The sequence below is a fragment of the Halichoeres trimaculatus genome, unplaced genomic scaffold (genome assembly GCF_033239565.1).
Source record: "Halichoeres trimaculatus isolate MK-OKI-2021-1 unplaced genomic scaffold, fHalTri1.1 fHalTri1_scaffold_1, whole genome shotgun sequence".
NCBI lineage: Eukaryota > Metazoa > Chordata > Actinopteri > Labriformes > Labridae > Halichoeres > Halichoeres trimaculatus.
In genome coordinates, this window is record NW_027437179.1 from 20,893,634 (window position 1) to 20,915,587 (window position 21,954).

A 21,954-nucleotide genomic window follows, 5' to 3' on the forward strand; every position below is an offset into this window, starting at 1 on the left:
GACACACTGGCCGATGTTAGTTAAATAGGATGCAGTATCATAATAGTGCACAATAGCTTTTATGTCTCAGCTGCATGTAACTGTATTTCAAGATTTTAACAAGCAGGCTAGCAATGAACTTGATGGATTCAGGGGTTTAAAACCAATGCATTCACATAAAATTGAGCTCAAGGTGAAGGCTACAATTCATGGAAACATAGAAATCGCAGGAGGAAAATATTTAACTGGAAAGACTAATGCTATTATGCTTGCCAGTAAGAATGTGTTTAAACAACTGATTGTGTTGGTCTTAAAGTCAGACTTTGTCATGCTCAAAAGACCCTGCCAAGCCTGCAATACTATCAGTGTATAAGTTATAAAAGTCACTTCCTGCTGCACCCTGCAATGCTTGTGTAAACAGAGACTCCAGCACAGACATGAAGGAAATCTGCACCAAGACACGGTGCACGGAGCTTAACAATGGGAGTGCACATTTTCTTGCTGTGCTTGGTGTGGGAGGGAGCAACAGAACATTCAGTTCTATGTGGAGTGATCAACCATCTTTCACCACAGTGGGTTTGTTGTCCTTGAGACTAATGCCACCTAGTGACGAAAGAAGGGAAGTATGTGCTTCACCACAGAAATCCATACAAGAGGAGTGGCCTGAAATGGTCACATGGTACCATCACTTTTCCTCAGTAACCACCAGTTTATCTTTTTCTTGAAACTTGATCCATTGGGGAGGGAGTATCTATGTATGTTTTTTTTTTTTTTAGATACTCAGCATGGCTCACGGGATGGAAAATTTGCAGCAGACTTTCACAGTTGCCTGTGGATGAATTCCACCATGAGGCTGCCATTTGTAACTCAGAGTTTACAAGACAGATTAATCTTCAATTTCTGTCATAAATCAATGTTACTGTAGGATGAAATCTTATAGCAATTTCTCCGTCCCCTTGTCATGCCCTAGATACAAATTCCAAACGACTATTTTTGGATTATGATACACAAAAATGTACACAGACACGGCATATAGCTTTGGTCTGCTGTGTTTCCCTTGCCAGATGGCCAGTTTGGTTAGACTCTTTAAAAACATGGACGACATCCCCTTCCTCCTAACAAGTGAAGCCAAAATATTTAGAGCTCTCCCTGGTGACTTGCTGAAGTCAAGTCAGAGGCCCAACTCCTTATTACCAGATGTGAAATAGGTGAAACTTCAAAATTTAAACATTGAAAAAAAATCCTGAGGAATGCCCTATGTAAAAGTAATTGGTTCTCATCAAATTGACGAGCAAATGCTTATCTTTATTTATAGGTTCAGTTTAGATTAGTGATGTTCCGTTGAAGGTGAAGATGAAATAAGACCATTTTTATTCAGAGTGAGAAGGGAAAAAAATCAATTACCCCACCTTACAGGGGCTAACAGCAGGATTACCACACCTGTTAGGCTGTTTTAAAAATGGACAGGAATTGTGCTCTTGTGCTTCCATTTGAAACAAAATATCCAAAGACAATAGATGTTTAGGGATCTGATCAGTCCTTTGGAAAAGTTTGACAACGCCAAGTTATACAGCAAATTTAGATTAAAGAGACACATCACTTTTCATTTTTTCAGTTTTTGCACAGTACACATGCGCAATTTTAATTTTTTGGATTAGAGTTTTCCAGGAAGTTCCCTGTGTGATGTATGACGTTCTGCACCATTTCCTCTGTCATGGTGCAATTAGTTAATGTGCCATTTTTTTGCAGCCATGCGTGCAGCTAACACTGCGGCAAAATGGGCCATTCCCCGATGGTACGTTATGACTCATGGTTAATTTCTGTAGTGACTGGACTCACACATAGGCCAAAAAGATTACACATTGACAGGTCTGTTGATGTATTTGAGCTCCTACAGTGGTATTTACTGTTTTGGCAGCATAGAGAAGGAACAGTGGGGGAATATAACAAACACTGACATGGGATTCATTCAGCTCCACTCATGTTTTCATCAAACTAACTTAAGGATCTGTTCTGCTGTGCTAATCTGAGGGAGCCCTGGCATTTTATCAATAAGTTAAATGTTTGCTTTGGTATGAAGTCATGCAGCTTCACTAGCTGGATTGCTTCTCTGCATGCAAAACTAACACACGCAACCAGTGAAATATATTTCTTCCACTGAGGCAGAATTGTGGCTTCACTTCTCTAAAGAGAAGCTGCCCTAATTTGCATACCACCAATGGTCCCAAGTGACTCAGCTTAATTTCTGATTGACTTTATTTACATGGCGCTCTCAGCAAATATTTAAGATCACCTGTCATGCAAAGAAGAAAAAATATCTTGAACAACATGAATGACATCATTACTTTCTTAGTGAGGTTCCCCAGCCTTCATCCTTTTGAACAGGAGTAATCAATTTCAATTTGAATTTACGTTTTTAAGTCCAAATACGAGCCCACATACTGGAAATTGTTGAGCAGTCAGAAGTTAATCAAGAATAACATAACAAACAGGAGTGCAAGTAAATCATTGCAATTTGGAAGTCCAAAATTAATGTTGTACTGTTTTTTCTGCTTTTTTCTCAAAGAGTACATTTGAAAAATTCCTAGATTGCAATAATAACTATATAAGCATTAAAGATATTATTATGATTAAACAGGGTTAGCCATTATAGAAGCATAAAAACACATTTTAGTAGTTGACTTTATACTGCTGCAGTGGCAAAGACCTGACACTGGGTGGTGGTCTAATATATTTGTCACTTTAAGTCCCTAGTGCAGGGGTCACCTGTCCTTTTGAGACTGAGGGCTACCTCAAGGGAAATGTGTGGTGTATAGGGCTACTTGTCTGAAACTTCCTGAACAAAATTGCACAGATGACTTTTTAATAACAATATCGATAGTAGTGGTAGTAATACAATGTGAAGAGGCTGCTCACATGTCAGTGTTAATTTCTAACAACTATAATTAATGATTTACACAAAAAAAGATGGTAGGAAACATATAGAGTTCTGGAAGGAGCTCCATTGTAACATTGTGCTGTTTTTTTTCTTCCCACAGGCGCCTTAAATTGTTCTGGTGGCTTTTAGGTGTCTACGGTCACCGTGTTGGTGACCCTTGCTCTAGCATATCAAATTTAACTCACTTTTATCTCTTAGACAAACATGACAAACATGAAACCCAAAGTTCAAGCGTGATTAGTGATGACAAGCAAATGCTCGCTAACAGGCAAAAAGATACCAAAGCTGCCACGATAGACATTCCAGTCATACATTAGCATGTCCGCAGTGTCTCTGTCGGTTTCTTTAGCACATTGTTATTAGCATGTGTGGCACTTTTTAAAATGACCTGTAACAGTCTGAGTTCAGGGCTTTTGTGTCACATACTTCTGCACATGACACAAAGCACTTTAATTTGATCAAAACAGTCAAAAAGTTCAATGTGGAATGCTGGACACTTCTCACCCTAGATGGTTGCCGTCTTGGCCACGTAGCGGATGGGCTAGAATAGGTCAGATGATGGATGACTGTTGCAATCACCGAATGCAGAGGAACACCCGAGAACAGTGTGAAATGTGATCTTCATTTCCAGTAAGTGTGAAGCAGCAGTGTTTGATTTGAGACAACACTACCCAATTTTGTGCGCTGCTCTTTTAAGTGCATACAGTACAAAGAGTACTTTACTTACAAACAGAAGTTAGTCAAGACATCGCATAGTTGTTATCCTACTGCACAACCAATGAGACTATGTTCTGTCTGAGAATGAATTCTCATTGGTTTTAACCTTATGCAGGCCATATTTCCATTTCCCTCTTCTTATGTTGGATTAGCTGGTGTGGCACTTCGAAAACCTGTTGTTTTGTGATCAATGTTAAGATCTGTTGCACAAACTGCCATTTGGAAATCCCCACTCTGTCATCTGTAAACTCTCTGCTGCTAACCTGCTGTTAAGGTCGACTGCTGATAGGACTGCCAGCTCTCTCTGCCCACAGCAGCCCCATTACAGATTGTGTCCTTTTTTTCCAGATTTGTGTTAAAATGATTTAATGTGTCACAAACGGTAAAGGCTATGGTATAACTTCAGCTGTTTAAATTCTCCTCATAAATGCCCCAAGATTTTTTGTTTCTAATGAAACAACTTATTTCCAGTATCACATAAATCATTGTTTCCAAAAAGGGAGTATAGGTGAATGTCCTCTGACAGTTCTTCACTGCTTCTTTTGTCTTCCTGTGAAATGTCTTAGTGCTAAAAATGGACCTGACATCCCTCAGACAAAATGACTCTCAGCCCACACATTTCATTCATCTCTGATATGTGAATCCTGGTAAATTGATGCTACAAACGTTTAATTTGATTGAAAATTTAAAGGCAAGACATAATTGCTGCCCTTTGTGCCTTTATAGAGCATCTTGGCTGATTCAATGAGGGTGTGACCAGAAGAGGAAGTGAGGACACGAAAGCAAGCGTGTTACTGTTACACTCACATGCTCGCTGCAGTCTTTGATGCATTTGACAGAGTTCTTACCAAGCACAAATATGCAAATTCAAATATGCAAATACAAACTTTGGACTTTATTTATAAGCATGTGAGAGTGCTCACTCTGCAGTGGAGCTGTATGAAAGGGACTCGAAGAGAAAAGAGGAGGGTTCATTCAAGGCTACGCTTGGCTAAGGGTCGTAATATGCTAACAGTTGTCCAAGATTTGTGAGGCGCATAGTTGTTTCCAGATTCCTGATGTCCCAGTGTGACTCAAAGACTCCAGCTTCCCCCACTTTTCCTCAACTTGTTCTCTGTTTTATCTGTTAAACAGAGTGTGATTTCAGGTAGAAAGAGAAAAAAAAAAGAAAGAAAAAAGGCCAAATCCAGGAAGTTGTCGTTCGGCAAAAATAATGTTTTTGAAAATAAAAACATCAGATTTTGGATCAGCTTGTTTCAATGTGGGCACACTAGCCATAAGTATGTATGAACACATCCAGACTAATATCAAAACACTCCCTTGATTTTTAGTTTCTTCTCTCTTTTTTAGGTCCAAGCAAGCAGAGCAAACTGTTGCCAACAAACATTAAGACAAACAAGACAGTGGGGGTACTGTCATGAGGTATGAGTCATGCTGATTCAAATCATGCTTCCTCTTTAAATGTGACTGTCCTCGGCCCAGACCAATCACTGTTCTCTTAACATTTTCTTTGCTTTTTCTCTCTTTATGCTTTTTGTTCTCCTTAAACTGAGTATTTTTTAAACAGTGAATAAATTTAAAGTGAGGTGCTGGTGTGAGGTGTTAGAATAAGTGTAACTCAATCATCCGTGAAGGTGAGGAAATTTCAGAAAAGAAAAGACCCAGGCTGTATGAAGCTCAGGAGGGTGCTTGGGTCTTTGCCAACTGGGTGGTTCATTTGGTTTTGTTATCCAGTTCTCTGAGGCCTAGACTGAAAATCCTCTTTGAATACAGCCTCAGGCTCTGTTAAACCCACTGTACGTAAACCTGCCTGAGGTCATGCCTGTACAGTTTGTGCTGCAGCTGTTTTTATGGGGAAAAGACTTGTTTCTTTGCTTCTCACTTAGTTTGATTATTTCCATAGTCATAGGCACTTTGCTGTTAAGTCTGCTTGATGAAGAAAAAAACACATGACCTAGAGGTGAGTAAAGGTAGCATAAATATTGAAATCAATAGAAAACAAAGAGCAATCAAAGGTAGATCCCATGACCGGTGCAACACCTGATCGGGCTTCAGAGATGATTGTTTAACAGAACTGATCTGCGTGGATAACCACCCGTATGACACTCAATGAGGTCAGCTTTTCTTTCTTTTTGATTGTATTTCAAACAAAGAGCTATTGGCTTACTTTTTTCCTTTAGTTCTTCTAATCTCTTCTGAGGTCTTTCGGGTATACTGGAGGCTTGGGTGTTCTGGTTTCTTTTCACAACGTGGCAGGCATTTCTATTGATACTGTTCACCCTTTGGTCTGTGTTGGGCTGTGATTGTGTTAACAGATATTTTATCTGTAAATCAATACGGTTTGTGCAAGATGTCAGCTTCTTTATTTAGTTAAGGCCATCTGACTGCAGCTACTTAGTAAAAGAACATCATGGCATTTTTTTGATCACTAATTTTCTTTAATTTTGAGGATGATACGCCTAAGTTAAGGTTGTTCATAAGTGTTTTAACAGAGACGGAAAGAATCAGCTCTGCTGTATCTCACTTCCTGGTTAGCCCAGATAGAAAACAGGGAAAATTCTGTTTATTTTGAGCCAGGCTGACCACAAACTGGGAAACTATGCAGCAAATGGCAGGCTGTAAACCTTTTATGGGCAAACCAAAGGAATTGAGTTGCATTCCATCTAAATCAAGCTCATTTAAAAATATATTCAACCTTTAAATTTTACAGCTAATTTCATATCAACTGTCTCTGCTACAGCATGCTAAAGCTTCTTGCCAAAGCTCATGTCTACCAACAGCTTTTTCTGTGTCGTGACCTGTGGTTAATCTGTTTACCATATCTTAGCCAAACAGTCATGCTAAAGTTGATCAAAAGAGATTGTTTTCAGTGTGTTTTCACAACAGAAAAATGCCTCCTGGTTTCCTTGGAGACAGAAAACACCTCGTTGGTTAGAAAAAGAGAACATGTGGATGAATGTGAGCACAAGAGAGCAGGGAGGGGGGGACTGGGGCGATGTGAAAGTGGGCAGGGTCTGAAAGCAGCTGTGATTAAGGGAGAGAAGCACGAGTATAAAGTTCCCCACTTCCCGCTGCCAGCGTCACTTTCTCAGCCAGCCAGCTGTGAGTCTCCACATCTCATTTTTGTTCCTTCTTTCTCTGCTGTGCCTTAACTCCTCCAAAATGAGCACAAGAAGATCCCAGATGTCTTTTACCCGCTCCACTCCCCAGTACACTTCTCAGAGTGTCTATGCTGGGTTTGGTGGGTCAGGGACCCGTATGTCTGCTGCCACTGCATCCTCCCTCCGCTCTGGTGCCCCCTTCGCCTCTGCCTCTTCAGCCCACAGGCTGAGCAGTGCAGTGGGTGGAGGTATGGGCTCAGGTTTTGGTGGTGCCAATGCATCCATGATGGCCAGCAACACCAGTGGTGCTGGGATCCTGGGCAATGAGAAGGGAGCCATGCAGAACCTGAACGACCGCCTTGCCAACTACCTGGATACGGTGAGGAACCTGGAGAAAGCCAACCAGGAGCTGGAGATCAAGATCAGGCAGGCTTTGGAGAAAGGAGGGCCAGACATGAGGGACTACAGCAAGTATGAGCCAATCATTGAGGACCTGAGGAGCCAGGTAAGCATTTAACAAAATAGTGATCCATGAAGTTGTGTAAGATGTAACTTGGTGCATGTAAAAAAAGTCTACCCATACATTGATTTAAATGGTTTTGATGGCCTCTGGTATGTCAGTCAATAGGTGCCATAAGATGCCTGCATTCTGTTTCAAATGCAAATCTATTCGTGGGAGTAGATTGTATGAGTCTGTGACTTTTAATCTGCCTTTTATAAATATTTATATATATACATAAATATATACTGAAAACTTTCAAATTTTAAAGTGCAGGTATAGACTCTTAGCATTTCCTTTGTAGGTTATCATATTTCCTGGAACAGAATAAAGGGTGTGGTTGCGCCAACCCTCCCCCATAAAACTTTAGTTCGTGCCACACAAATGGGCCTGAACTTCCTCTAGTGAATCACCAGCATGTGGGCAGCTTCACGGCAGACAGACAGAAAAAAAAACCTCAAACAGACAAAGACATTCTCAAAATCCCCCCCTCTCCTTGAAAATGCTGCTTCACTGGCATTCTTCAGTGTGGGCTGATCTCAATGTGAAACAGATGCCTGGTAATGACACACACTCACTCTCACACACACACACACACACACACACACACATCACATAAAGGAACAAATGTCTCAGAGCATGTGTGTGTGCATACATACTATACAGGAGATGCATGGGTTGAGTAACAATCAGCTCCAGTCTGCGGAGTCAAATGTCACATTCTTGTTCAGACCCCTGAACTTCTCTGTCACAAAGTGGCACATTTATGGTGACTCTTTGTTTTTTCACGACACATGAGGGGACCAGTATCTTCCCTTTTCCACTGAAGCAGTATGTTTTAAAGGGGAATAAACTCACTCATTCTCTTGCAAAAAATATCTTAAGATCTGTGCCTTTATAAACACATACAAGCAATGATAATGCATAAGGATAAAATTACAGGCGTTTCAAATGGGTGTGACTGTGGAGAGGTATAACTTCTCTGTATGACTACTCAGACAGGAAAAGCATCTTTCCAACAATGCTAAGACAAACCAGATTGTGTTCTGGCACAGGGATATCCCCACTTCCTGTTCTTCCCTTTGTGGTTCCTCTTTTCTCTGACTGTAACCGTGGATTCAAATATGTTTCAGCTCCAGAGTGTAATCTGACTCTTGGGGTTCTTTTGTTGCATAACAGGAAACGTTGATTTGAGTCATATGCTGATTTCAATGTAAGAGTGAAACATTGATGACTCCAAGATGAGAATGGCTTTAGCAGATTGAGTTTTAAGTAGTTGAATGGTTTTGTGCATTTTAACGGGAAAAATGAAAGAAATGGCAAAAAGGTGCAATTTATTAACTTGACCTTCTTTATACTTACAGATTTTTGATAAGGTCGCAGAGAATGCTCGTCTTGTGCTCCAGATTGATAACGCCCGACTTGCTGCTGACGACTTCAAAGTAAAGTATGTTGATCTGAATGTATTTTAACGGAAATCTATTTTGCTTATGAAAAAAAGCAGATCTCAGATCGATCTCCACCCCCCTCAAAACTGCAGAGAGTCAAAGGTTAAATTGCAAGGTGAAGACTAAGATTGTGGAGACTGTACATGTCACAAGAGCAAATTTATAGAGTCTTTTGAAACTTTCATGCAATGTTTTATTTATGGTTAAAATTTCTGAGATGAGAGTGTTTGCTTTGTGCTATTTCACAAGTGAAATACACACTTGACATTTCCGTGTACTCAGACTCTGTTTGTCTGGAAGAAACGATAACAAGGACTTTGCTGAAATACCAGACTCCCCTGATAGTGAGGGAGACTTGACCTCGAACAATACACACATTGTCTGTCTTATGAGATTCTGCATTCAATAGAGTGCATTGTGTAAATAGAGTCGCTGATATAAAACTGTTCTTACATAAATACTTAAATTTGAAGTAAGAAGAACAAAAGCCACTCCAGTTTTGCTTCCTTCTGTTTAAGCAGCCCAAGTCAAACTCATTTTACACATCTGGTTGCGTCTGTAATAGATTTTGTGTTTGCACTCCCACAGGTATGACAATGAGATGGCAATCCGCCAGTCTGTGGAGGCTGACATTGCAGGGCTGAAGAGAGTCATCGATGACACCAACATGACCAGGATGAACATCGAGAGCGAGATTGAGACTGTGAAGGAAGAGCTGGCCTTCCTCAAGAAGAGCCACGAGAATGTGAGTCATCTTTCTTAACAACACAACTGTCTTAGGGAATTGGTTCCAGGATCGCATTTTTGTGTGCTGTTGCTCACCTCTGTTCTTGTCCCTATTCTGCAGGAGGTGATGGAGCTGAGGAATCAGATCTCTCAGTCAGGTGTGCAGGTGGATGTTGACGCTCCTAAAGGTCAGGACCTATCTCAAATAATGGAGGACATGAGGAGCAACTATGAAAAGATAGCAATGAAGAATGCAGCAGACCTCAAACACTGGCATGAAAATCAGGTAATGCACAGTGAAAAGAAGTATTATGCAACCAACTTTTATCTTTCCTGGCTGACACCTTTACCCTGTCCTCCTGTCAGATTTCAGAGGTGCAGGTGCAGGTATCACAGAATACAGAAGCTCTACAGGGAGCACAGGTGGAGAGGAGTGACCTATCAAGACAGATACAGACCCTGGAAATTGAACTCGCATCCCAACAGAGCTTGGTAAGCAAAGTTTTTAGCAAAGGTTGTAACTTTCCCATTTTCTCTTAATTATTCCTGATTTCTCTTAATGCCTTACTTTTTATCCTATCTATGAACTCTATTAGAAAGCCTCCTTAGAAGACACATTACGCAACACAGAGCTACGAAACAATATGGAAATGGAGAAGTACAACGACATTATTATGCGACTGGAGGAGGAGCTGACCAAACTGCGGGCTAACATCCAGCAACAGACGCAAGATTACGAGGTTCTCCTCAACATGAAGATGAAACTAGAGGCTGAAATTTCCACGTACAAGACCCTGCTGGATGGTGGCGACTTCAAGTAAGAGTTAAAGAGATGGAAGAAAAAAACAGATGATGGTGGTGGAGGTGAATATGATTATCACTTCTTAGCATGTTCTTGATGGTCAAGTATAACTTTGTCATTAAATGCTGTAGTATTTCCCCTCAGCTCAATGTGGAAGCTTTGGAGTCAACATGTTTATCTTGTGTTTTGCTCAGGCTCCAGGACGCACTGGAAGAGTTGGCAGGAACAATGTAATCTGGAAAGAAGAATCTGGTACCGTCCAAAAACTGACCCCAATCTTCTTCAGGAAAAAGTAAAGTCCATGCGGGTCCAATTAATCAGAAGAAAGTGCTGCTGACCTGACAGCACAATAAAACTGAATAAAACCACTTTTTGATCACAATCATGACTGTTGTGTATTTGTGACTGTTTAATTCAACCCTCTGGTGCAAATTGTTCACTGCAGTGGACATCTATTTAAAAGTCATTTTCTTCTTAATGCATCGGCCTCTAGTGTGGAAGTGCTACCAGCTTTTAAAGCGATCTCTGCTGCTCCACTCCATTGAGGTTCATTCAGAGGTCAGTCAGTGTAACTGCAAGCAAATTTTCCAACCATGTGGTAGTTATGCAACACAAAGTATATTTCCAATAGCAAGTTAAAATGTGAGGAAAAAAAGTGTTTTGCAAAGAAAAATATATGTATCCATAAAATGCCAAAATTCCACAATCAAATTCATTTTTACATGAAGTTCATACTATTTAATATTGAATGTCTAGGCACATGTAGTCCACTGGAGGGGGAATATAACTGTATGGTTTTTTTTTTTGTTTTTGTTTTTGTTTTTCGTCCATGCCCTAATAATGATAAAACAACACCTGAGAAAAAAATCTCATCCCAGGTTTTTATAATTCATGCAACGGAGGGTTAAGTGTGCATCTTGTGTTTTGTAACAAGTTGTTGTTTCACTTGCATAGAAGATGTGATTTTCTGGAGCCTCCTGCTTAAAACCCAAAAAGTCAGAAGGTTGTGAGGCCCTGCTTTCAGGTCAAACCAAGCAAACTTTTGCCCTTCTAATATTCTTTCAACATTAAAAAAGATATTTTAAGTTAATTTTCTGGTTTTCATTGACTGATGTAAAGTCAATTCTGGGCACAGAAGAACCACTTCACCCCCAAAGCAAACTGACATAGTCCTGCATGATATTAGTACTTGATGATTAGTGCTAATGTTGGCTGGGTGCTTGAAGCTGGCATAATAAGTGTCATCTTGGTTTATTGCTTGTTGATTGAATGTCCTTAAATATATTCAACAAATATATCAGTGGTGGTGTTATGGTTGTGTGAATAAACAACCTAGCCTGGTTACCAAATCATTATCACAGTTCATTTTAGCCATCAATGCTTTTCCATTCAACGCTACACAAGAGTGCTCTTTTTTGAGAACAATCACTGTCTTTTTAATCTATTGCAATAAATGGAAGGTCTGGTTTTAAACATTTGTAAACATACTTGTAAAACTCATAAATGTCTAAATTTTTACTTGTAAAAAAGGATTATACTGTATTTGCTTTGTTACACAACAACAAATCAACAATACACCAATAAGAATATTGTTTAACAGGTTTAAAACTCTATGCAGTGCTTGTAAATAACATCATCAACATAACATCAGTTAGACATTGATGCTTTATAAATAGTAATTATTACAATAGTTGTACATTAAGATAATTGATATATGGTTTACCCACAAGCACATACCATGATGTGGGATAAGCCTTGGTGGAATTTTAATCTTCTCTCTTATTCGAGCACTCCAGACTACTCCTAAATGGAAGTCCAAGTATAGAACAGATCACTGAGAGAAAATATTTTATTCCAGATTTTATGAACTGCAGAGTCTTGTAGTTTAGGAGTCAAGCACCAATCAATCAAATATTCGGGATTTAACTAAATTGAATGGTTTAAGGTCACAATCTCATAAAGCACCAAGTAATGTATGCAGGTTTTAGAGGGGACAAGTAATTTGCAGACCAAAAGAAAACAAAACAAACAAACTACAAACCATAAGAGGAACTGTCAACGATGGATGAATCGAAAAACTCGGCATACATGATAAGATAAGCCAATCAATATAATGTTGTTTAGCTGCTGGGAGGAGACAGGCCCGTGAACGGCGATGCGCGCTCCCGATAATAAACCTCTGACGCCTACATCCGGGAACTTCGACGAACTCGCTCTCCAACATGTCGTCGTCAGGTGAGGTTTATGGGGGTTACCGATCTTGTCGATTGGGGGAAATTACAGTCGGATATGACTAGATACAATTGAAAACACCGAGTTCGAGGATTGTTAAAGCTTTGTACTATTGAATCGCGTCGGTGTCTTGAGTGTGCGCGGTGGTCTGTCGGTTGTTTTGGCCCGGTAAAGACGTAACTGCTGGAGGGAGTCGAATGAACGAAGCTAGGACTTGCCAAATCTTAAAATTAAAACTACAAGCAGACGTTGGGGTCGTCACGTTTGTGTTCGAGTATTCCACCCTCTTGCATCCATGGCAATGTGTTGATGGGTTATTTTGAGACATGCTTTGATATGTTTGGAACTGCGTGCAGAACTGGCACATTGTAGCCCTGTAGCGGGACTCGCCGTGGCGCTCAGAGCTGAGTAGCATCGGGCGCAAGCGCGTTTTGTGGAGGAGGGGTTGGGCCGAGGAGTCCGGGCAGCCCGGGGAGTCTCCCCACGTGTGCAGCCTTGCTCCTGGTATCGGTGTTTGATGAAACCGGGCAGCTGGGCCTGATAGGTGGCTTTCTTAACACTTCCCTGGCAGCTTCACAACTTTGAGACGTCTCATCCGTCCGGCCAAGTCTTGCACCGATGATGGCGCACTTGGATCCTGGCACTGCGACGTGCACTAGGCCCTAAAACCTAGCCAGCTAAGCAGGGAGACTTCCTCCGTCAGCAATCTATTGCTAAGCCTGCAAAGGCATAAAAACAAAAGCGACCGACATAAATAGAAGAAATCGAAGAAATATAATGTAAAGCCCAACTCTTGGCTGTTCGTCCTCACAGCTGTTGTGCCATGCTGCTTTAGCAGCTGCAAAAGGTTAACATTATGCTGCTTCCAAGCTAATGTCACGTTGTTGTGGAGCACATTGAACAGTCCGTGTACGGTTTTGCTCTAGCGGGCGGCTCAATTGACCTGTTATTTGTAAACAGTGACTTTGTGTTATGCTCTGGGTAAATTATGTAGACCCTCTGTGTGTTTCTAGACGCGTGTGTGTACAGGTTTTGTAACGATGTGTGTAAAGAATGTCCTGACAGTTGGGATTTTCACAATAAAGCTCCCAGCCAGCTTTGTTACCCCTCTATTTCTCTCAGACCAAAACAAACCAGACTTTCTCTGTGAGGTGAGCTATGTAAATCGAATGGCAGGGGTCTGCTGATTTATCAGACATTATGTTTATCAAGTTCCACCCATGGGTGTATGATCCATTGATTCAAACTCTTCAAGGTGCATTCCACAGAAAAGTAACAAACTTGCATCCCAGTGGTTTGAACATGAAATGCACCAAAACCCTGTCTGACTTGCTTCTTTGACTGTTGGACAGTACGGCCACTCCCTTTGTGTCTACTTTCCAAGAGGAAAATAAGTCAGTGTTTTCATTATCACTGTCACAGTGCTGTCCCCTTATCTGATTTGATTTGACAACATCTCAACCACAGAAACTGTTGCTGTGTTTGTCTGCACTGAGTGCCAGCTGTCACATGGGCATAGACACACACTTGCAAATATTTTTTGTAAACATAGACTGCTGGTGTCTTGCACTATTAAGGACGGTATATTATTAATGTTAGCTGTGAGGTTGTTTAAATTCATGCTTTAACTCCAGTTCATACAAACAAATACCACGCTGAGCGAGATTATGTCATTATTCCTTGTTTGTTGTCCCATTTTATTTTTGGCCCAAATATTTTGTTTTTCAACCATGTTGAATTTTCCAGAAAAGTGGTTTAACTGCATCAAACAAAGTCAAATTTGCACAAATTTTTAATGCATACCATTTCATTTAAGTAGATCAAGACTTTTTGGATAGGCCTCCTTATGGGGCATGAATATGATCCAACATGTCTACTTTATGTCTGACTCTGTTCTCCTGTGTTGCTCATCTTCCGTCTAGCTAAGAAGAAGAATAAGAAGGGGAAGACCTTCACTCTCACTGACTTCCTAGCAGAAGACAGTGGAGGCGGCAGCAACATCCCCCCAAGCTACCCGGCCAAGTCCACTAGCTGGGCAGATGAAACCGATGACCTGGATGGTGATGGTGAGCACATCTGTATACTCGCAGAAAGTCCTTATGTGGCTTTTTTGTTAACATAAATCCAATTATTATGATTGCCGTAGTAGTCACCTAAAGAAACAAGCAGCTAAGACCAGCTAGTACACCAGTTATCTGTATCTTTACACAAATTTGCCCAAAAATACATTTTCCTGTAAAACTGTTTAGCCCTGACACAACTTTATGCACTTTATAACAAGTGTTCTTTCAATTCTACCAATGCTGTTTGAGATGGGCTCCATATGTTAGCGGTAAATGAAATGCGCACATATTCAGGGTCTTTTGAAAGGACACATACAAGGATGATTTTTCATCATGTATATTTTTTTTGCTGTCTGGATTCTCCTCATTGGTTTGCACACAAATGTCACAAATATTAAGCCTAATAAATCGTGGCCTGTTTTTGTTTGATTCATTGTGCATGACCTTAAACTCTGAATCTTAATCATATCACCTTTTTTGCTCCAGAAACATCAGGCTCCACGTTATAATTTCAGCATTAACTGTTGGGCCTACAAAGTCTTTTTAGAATATAGTCTGGCTGTTTATTATGAACTGTGTTCTTGCATGTGTCAAGATATTTTATGTGTACCAAACCCTATATAGTTTGTATTTCAATTCACAACTGTGAAATCTTTGTTGCTGGTGGCTTTTCTGTTTGTTGAGGACACCAAGGATTGTAAAAGTTGTTATTTTGAGATTTCACAACCAGTTGTTGTTGAGTGGCTAATGAACATTTTTTGTTAAATTTTCTTTTTGTTCCTCTAGTCTCAACTTCATGGCACACAGAGGAGGACAGCTACCGGGCACCCCCCATTGACCGGTCCATCCTTCCCACAGCGCCTCGCTCAGCACGTGAACCCAGTATCGACCGAACCCGACTGCCCAGGAGCCCGCCATACACGGCTTTCCTAGGAAACTTGCCCTATGATGTCACCGAGGACTCAATCAAAGACTTCTTTCGCGGCCTGGCAGTACGTGTAGCAGCAAACAGCCGTGAAGCATGGGGCCTGTAACTCAAGAGATTTGAGGCTAAAGATAATGCAAAGCTTTCCTTGCGACAACACCCAAACTCCTGGAGTTTCGTTAGCAGTTTTCATTGATCTTGGCAAGAGCTATAAATACTCAATTTATCCTACTCAATGCCCTGTCAGATCTATCACTTTTGTTCAAACTGAATCACACCTGAGTTTCCAGGCTCTTGGTCCATGCCACCCTGCCTTTAAGTCCCCTGCAGCTAATTCACTGCTAGACCACTGTGTTTGTTTAGTTATACAGAACAGGACCTGAGATCTTCTCTGTTGATTTTTATCTATCAATGTGTAACTAGGGTCCTCATGTTGCTTAACCTGTTTGAAACATTTAGGGAGGCCTTGAGGTTGTACTTCATACAATGTTTTTAATATTTCAGTTTGCTTAAAAAGACACACAAAAACCACACATCCAAATACAAATGTTTCAAAAACAGTTACATAGTTCATGGGTTTTAAAACTTTGCATGATTCTTCCAAGCAACTCATTCAGTACCTTATTATTATTTTGTAACAATTGCATACTTTAGTGGTACATCACCTCTTAAAAGTGTCTTCATATGTCTTGGGGTTTGAAGATTTTTTTATAACTTAGAGAACATTATGGATTGTTTGTTTTATCTCGGCCATCACAGTTCTGACCTCAACGTGTATCATTTAGGGATATGGCTTAAATTAGTTAGAAAAACAGCCGTTGCTCTTCTGTTGTTGCTAAAGAAACCAAACTGTGCTGGACCATAATGCTGCAGTCCTCTGTTTCATGAATTGTTTTGTCTTTATCTCCAGATCAGTGCAGTGCGTTTGCCCCGAGAGCCCAGTAACCCTGAGAGACTGAAGGGTTTTGGTTATGCTGAATTTGATGATGTGGAGTCCCTCTTGAGGGCCCTCAGTCTAAATGAGGAGGTAAGATCATCACAAGAATTTGGCTACAAGTTCCACCTTATGAGTTTAGCTCCCAGAACTGAACCAGTGTATGAGTGCAAGACTTCTCCTGCAGAAACATCACAAATATCGAAACGTAGCTGAATTTTAGATAATGTCTACTTTTTTCTTTCCTTAACCTTTTAATCACTGATTTGTTTCCTTTTTCTGTTCTTTTAAACAGAACCTTGGAAACAGAAGGATCCGTGTGGACATCGCAGACCAGTCTAATGATAAAGGTAATTGCTGACTTCACCTGGTAACTGGAGTGCATGAAAAAAGCTTTTCAGTAATTTGACTGTAAAATAACCTGTAATCTCTGTTTTATCACACAAAAGAAAGGGACGGTGGGTCCATGGGAGGCAGAGATCGGGGTGGGCGGATGGGGGACATGGGTCCTGACAAAACGGACTCTGACTGGAGGGCTCGACCCAGTGGTGAGAATGACGAGGGACCTCCCAGGAGAGACGATGGCTTTGGAGAGAGTAAGTGCTCTTGACTTGATACTGTAGTTGTTCAAATTAATTTTTTTGATCAAGGAAATTAAATTGATTTTGTAACTTGAGCTAGACTATAACACTAACACTATTTTTATGTCACTTGAGAATATCAGTATGCTACCAGAGATACTTTGTAGCTTTTCAGACTCTAAACTCCAGTCCTTCTTCAACATTGCTTGCAGGATCACGGGACCGTTATGAGTCAGATCGATACAGAGATGGGCCGAGACGGGACAACGACCGCTATGATGGAGGAAGAGACCGCTACCGAGATCGCTATGACGACAGGGACCGAAGAGACTACGACAGAGGTGGTGAGTGTTTTTTCCTTTTGGGATACTGAAATTAGTTTTTAATACAAGTTGATTCTTAAGCAGTTAGTTTGAGATCAGCATGGACTCTTGTACCTGTCAGGTGCAATCAAAACTAACAGTCATGCATAATTTCTTTCTGCTGGAGTTATTCGACTTTATCAGTTACTTACTCCCCCTTTCTCTATTCCTGTGGCCCTTACAGGTTATGACTCTCGTGGTGGTGGAGGAGGTCGTCGTGCCTTTGGCAGTGGCTTCCGCCGTGATTATGACGACGGTCGGGGTAGCAATGACCGTTACGGGGACCGGGATCGTTATGGTGAGCGTGAGGACCGGTACGAGAGACGTGATGACAGGCGTGAGGAGAGAGGTGAGAAATCGACAAACTATTTCCATGTATGTTCAGCAACTGTTTGGTTTCTTTCAAAATTATTTAACAGTCACAACTAGTTAACTGTAAAATGGTATATTGTGACTGTGCCAACACCATCATCAGTTTTAAATTATAAATATTCAGATCACACTTCCTTGTATCTCTCCAGCCCCTCAACAGAGACCTAAGTTGAATCTCAAACCCCGAAGTGTGCCCAAGGAGGAAGAAGTTAGTGGAGGGGGCACGTCTCCTGCTGCAGCGCCAACCTCTGGAGTCAGAGCCTCTTCTATCTTTGGTGCCGCCAAACCAGTCGACACAGCAGCCAAGGAGAGGGAGGTGGAGGAGAGGCTGAAGAAGGAAGAAGAGAGACTGCAGAGGCAGCTAGAAGAGGACAAAAGCCGAGGTCCTGACAGAAGGATGAGAGACAGGTCAGAGTTTGACACAAATGGTCATTACAAAGAAATTAATGAGAGGTGACAGCTTTATTTCAACATTTAATAGGCACCGTTTTTTTAAGCTTTCCTTTGATTCTTGGTCTACATTTTTTGAGAAGGCATCATGTTGTAGGAGAGCTTAAATCCCAGTATGTTGATGATTTTAAGATAGACTTTTTGTACAGAAAAGGAAATTTGTGATAAATGCTTGTTTACAAACTGGATGCTAAAACATGGTCATTTGTAGTCCAAAGAATTTTTTGTTTCTCCCTTCAATGGCTTTTATCTTTGCAGCAGCACTCACACTTTCTAGTGTTACCAGAATTTTGGCTTCTCTGAAGTCTTTTCTGCCATTTTCAGGGACCCAAGCTGGCGCAACGAGGAACCTCATACTGAGAGATCTCGCACGGGGAGTGAGTCTTCCCAGCAAGGAAGCACCTCAGGGAGAGGTGAGATACCCGTGTCCTTTTTTCAGCAGAGCTTATTTTCTATTTTTTGTCTAAAATGAGAGGTGTGACAGGACTTTTGCTGTATCATTAAATTAAAGCAATGCAAACCTTCCAAATTGATATTAACACTTTAATTTATCCACACCCTTTAAAACAATCCCTCCTACTGACAAACAAACAAAAAAAAAATTCGAATAATGTTTCAAAATCTGAAACACCTGGACAAATTGAACACTCTGTTGGAACATCATAAAAAAATTGCTCTTCTGTTTCCCTCCAGGGTCAAGGTGTCGAGATAGTGAGCGTTCTGGGGAGAATGAGGTTTTCAGTGGGAGAGAAGGTGAACCCTCGTCCCCCGGAGCCTCTCCACACCCTCCCACCTCGAAGGAGCCACTAAAGGTGATGCCTGCTCCTCCTCCAAAGGAAAATGCCTGGGCCAAGAGAAGTGCTGCCAGCACAGGCTCTAGTGAAGGTGACGGACGGCCTCCAGTCTCTCCTGTCTCCCCAAGTGGAACAGCTCCTCCCAAACTGAGGTGAGACATTATACGTGTCAGAATCAGACGCTTCTAGAGCTTTTACCCACAGATGATTCAACATTCATGTCTCTGAAGACTTTGGTTTTAAAGGCTTGTTTTTTACTTTCTCTTTTAACTCCTAAAGTTCTGATGAAAGCGGATCTGGGAAAGGTAAGACCTATTTTAATTTGATCAAGTTTATTCAAACCAATTGAAGCAAAAACCAATCAAAGATCAAATTCAAACTGGATCAGTTTGGTTTTGCACTCGACTATTAAACAGCCTAAACCAAAAAAAAGATTTTTGTGTTCCAAAAATAACCCCAGCAATACTATCCTGGCTAAATCATTCTCGACTTACCTGTGCTCACATCTGGCAGCCTTCATTTGGAAAAGAAGATTATACTGAGGTTCTTAATTCCCTGGAATGATGTGATTTCAATTGAACTTGTTGTACAGTTTCAGCAGTGTGCTGATGCCGCTGAAACATGTTTATATTCTCCATTTTTATCAAGTACAGTTGGGGGATTTGTGTATTGTCCGATCAGACCTGCTCACTTAAATGAAGTGTCAGAGTAGCCGTTACTTTTCACACTTCTTTGCAGCTGCAGTAAAATAAAAAAGATCATCAGAGCTAGAACATGATAGGAGCAGGTTATGAGCTCAACTTCCTGTGTGGAGTGTTTTGTTACAAGAGGAGCACTAAAATATGTCTCATTAGTCTGCATTACCAGATTTCTTCTCAAAGTGTCCAACAAAAAATCAGTTGGCTTGTTTTTGGACTGAAGAATCTGTGCACCTCTCATTTGGCCCTTCATCAGTGACTGACATCTTTTGAATCCAACCCAGTGGCCTTTGATGCTGCAGTGTGTTGTGAGTGTAGTTCACTGTCTAAAAGTCCACAAACCTCCCTTCACTCAACTGTCTGGCTTCTTATTGAAGATGAGAACAAGGCTGACGGTGTGCGTCGGGACCGGGGGCCCCCGCGGGCAAGAGGGGGGCCTGCAGGGCCTGGAGCAGGGCGGGGCCGAGGAGAGGGGCCCAACAGAGACCGAAGAAAGGAGGCAGACAGGTCAGCCATGCAAAGCTAGCTTCTCCAAAGGGAGGACATTTAGTTGGCACCTGTAATCAATGGCCTTTGCTCAGTTTAACAACTGATGACTCATTCACAAGAACAGAAAGACTCCAAGGATTTCTAAAATGAAATTTGGGGCACTTTAAAAATCAAATCAAATTTGGTATTTTTCTTGTGAACTGGGTGCCAAGCAGCTTATACATGTTCAATTTCCAGACAATGAAGTTGAGCATAGTTTGTGCTCCTTTTAGTAAAAATTAGCAGCTCTGTCTCTATCATAAACAGTTAAGGTGAACTCTCCCTCACCAAGCTTTGGGAATAAATTTCAACCTCAGTGTTGTTTCAAATTGTAGAAAGGATAACAGAAGAGACCGCGACTCCAGACCACCCCCAGAGCCAAAGAAATTTGAAGAAACCCCAACCCCCGTAAGTCCGTCACTGTCAAGGTTTAGTCAGGCATTAATATAACCTGAATCACTCCTCCCCAAAACCTTAAGTAGTCCTGCCTGAGCCTGAAGTTCATTAGTTAGTAAACTGCTCATCTATAACTCATGATCCTTGTTGCTTGTTGAAAAAGCTGACCTTTTCTCTTAATGCTGTAAAAGCATCCAAAACTGCCGTTCTGATCTGGGCCCTGTTGTATATTTGTTTTGTAGAAGTTCAGCTCAGCCAGTAAGTACGCCGCTTTGCTAATGGACGGAGACCAAGGAGAAGAAGCAGAGGACGTGGAATAGAGAGCAAATAACAAGACAAGGCCTGAAAGTGCAAGAAGAAGAAGAGAAGAAAACAACGAATGCAGAAAAAAAATCTCACATAGCTTATGAAAAAAAACTCCTCACATGAGGGAGGCTCCAGGAAGGACATCACTCCTTCCCTTTCTTTTCCTTCAACAAACCTGTCCTTTACTTTCAAGACCCCTCCCCTTCCTTTATCCCGCCCAACCTTCAAGACTATTCAGGTTTGGAAGAATAGTCACATACTGAACTTGTTTTAAATGGAAAAAAGGAGTAGCTATCACATGGAAAAATTATGGATAACATTGAATTAATTGTAATAAATAAATGGAAAAAGTGGGGAAAAAACAATTTTGTATGTTTGTGGATTAAAAGTTTGTTGAGACTGCTAGATGAGACAGAAGGTGAAAGTAAAGGGGTGCAGCCCTCTTATTTTTATTTTATTTTTTTAACCCACTGACTTGACTTATCCCTGGATCAAATTAATATTTTTTCATTGTTAACCCATTTTATTTAGTAAATAATTTGATCTCATTGAAATTAATCTTGAATTTGTCCCCCAAAAAATTGTCTTCCAGTCCTAACAGTAATTAATACTGAATCTGGTTTTTTAAATTACCAATACTTGTCAATCATGTGAACAACCAAAAAAAAAAGACCGAATGAATTCTGAACTGGTTCACACACTTCTGTCAAGTCATTCAGAAAAAGTGTCCTGGGAACAAAAAATTCAGCAGCTTCACTCCCCGCACCCAAATCATCATCATTACAGTCATCCCCAGCCATTATACAGATGACTTTCTATTTAATACTGAATGGTGAGATCGTCCAACAAAAGGCTTGTGAAGGTGGTCTCCAATCATCTCAAAAACTCTGCAGCTGTGAAATCATCCTCTCCTGCAGAGAGCAATACATACATGGACAAAGTCTGCAGTCTGCTGCTGGGTGTGCCAGTTTTCACAGGATTACATAAACTTGTCTTCCAATATGCAATAAATTTGGGTCTTACTGCACATTTACATAGTATGTGGTCATTCAAGAAGTATGCATTTTTGGAGGGAATCAGGCTTTGGCTTCAAAATAACCTCA

General features: G+C 40.9%; 2 protein-coding genes across 7 annotated transcripts; both read left to right on the forward strand.

The window, feature by feature from the left end:
* Window positions 1-6,696: 6,696 nt before the first annotated feature.
* On the forward strand, window positions 6,697-10,583 carry LOC141798205 (keratin, type I cytoskeletal 18-like). 2 transcript variants are annotated; one of them, XM_074680034.1, is made up of 7 exons: window positions 6,697-7,240; window positions 8,599-8,681; window positions 9,271-9,427; window positions 9,530-9,694; window positions 9,775-9,900; window positions 10,005-10,225; window positions 10,405-10,583. In XM_074680034.1, exons 1-7 carry the CDS (start codon window positions 6,797-6,799, stop codon window positions 10,442-10,444), a joined length of 1,236 nt encoding a protein of 411 aa, XP_074536135.1. In that variant the 5' UTR covers window positions 6,697-6,796; the 3' UTR covers window positions 10,445-10,583. The 2 variants fall into 2 exon arrangements, with proteins under 2 accessions (XP_074536135.1, XP_074536144.1); XM_074680043.1 differs by having other exon boundaries at window positions 10,005-10,272; window positions 10,405-10,560.
* A 1,768-nt stretch (window positions 10,584-12,351) lies between these two features.
* On the forward strand, window positions 12,352-21,873 carry eif4ba (eukaryotic translation initiation factor 4Ba). Of its 5 annotated transcripts, none has more exons than XM_074673407.1 (15): window positions 12,352-12,445; window positions 14,365-14,508; window positions 15,292-15,497; window positions 16,341-16,457; window positions 16,660-16,714; window positions 16,814-16,960; window positions 17,158-17,286; window positions 17,492-17,656; window positions 17,829-18,087; window positions 18,454-18,542; window positions 18,823-19,075; window positions 19,203-19,228; window positions 19,999-20,128; window positions 20,485-20,557; window positions 20,788-21,873. In XM_074673407.1, the coding sequence occupies exons 1-15, from the start codon at window positions 12,433-12,435 to the stop codon at window positions 20,863-20,865; spliced, it is 1,884 nt and encodes a 627-aa protein (XP_074529508.1). In that variant the 5' UTR covers window positions 12,352-12,432; the 3' UTR covers window positions 20,866-21,873. The 5 variants fall into 5 exon arrangements, with proteins under 5 accessions (XP_074529508.1, XP_074529501.1, XP_074529516.1 ...); XM_074673400.1 differs by having other exon boundaries at window positions 17,158-17,289; window positions 20,788-21,871; XM_074673415.1 differs by lacking the exon at window positions 20,485-20,557 and having other exon boundaries at window positions 17,158-17,289.
* The last annotated feature ends 81 nt before the right edge of the window (window positions 21,874-21,954 follow it).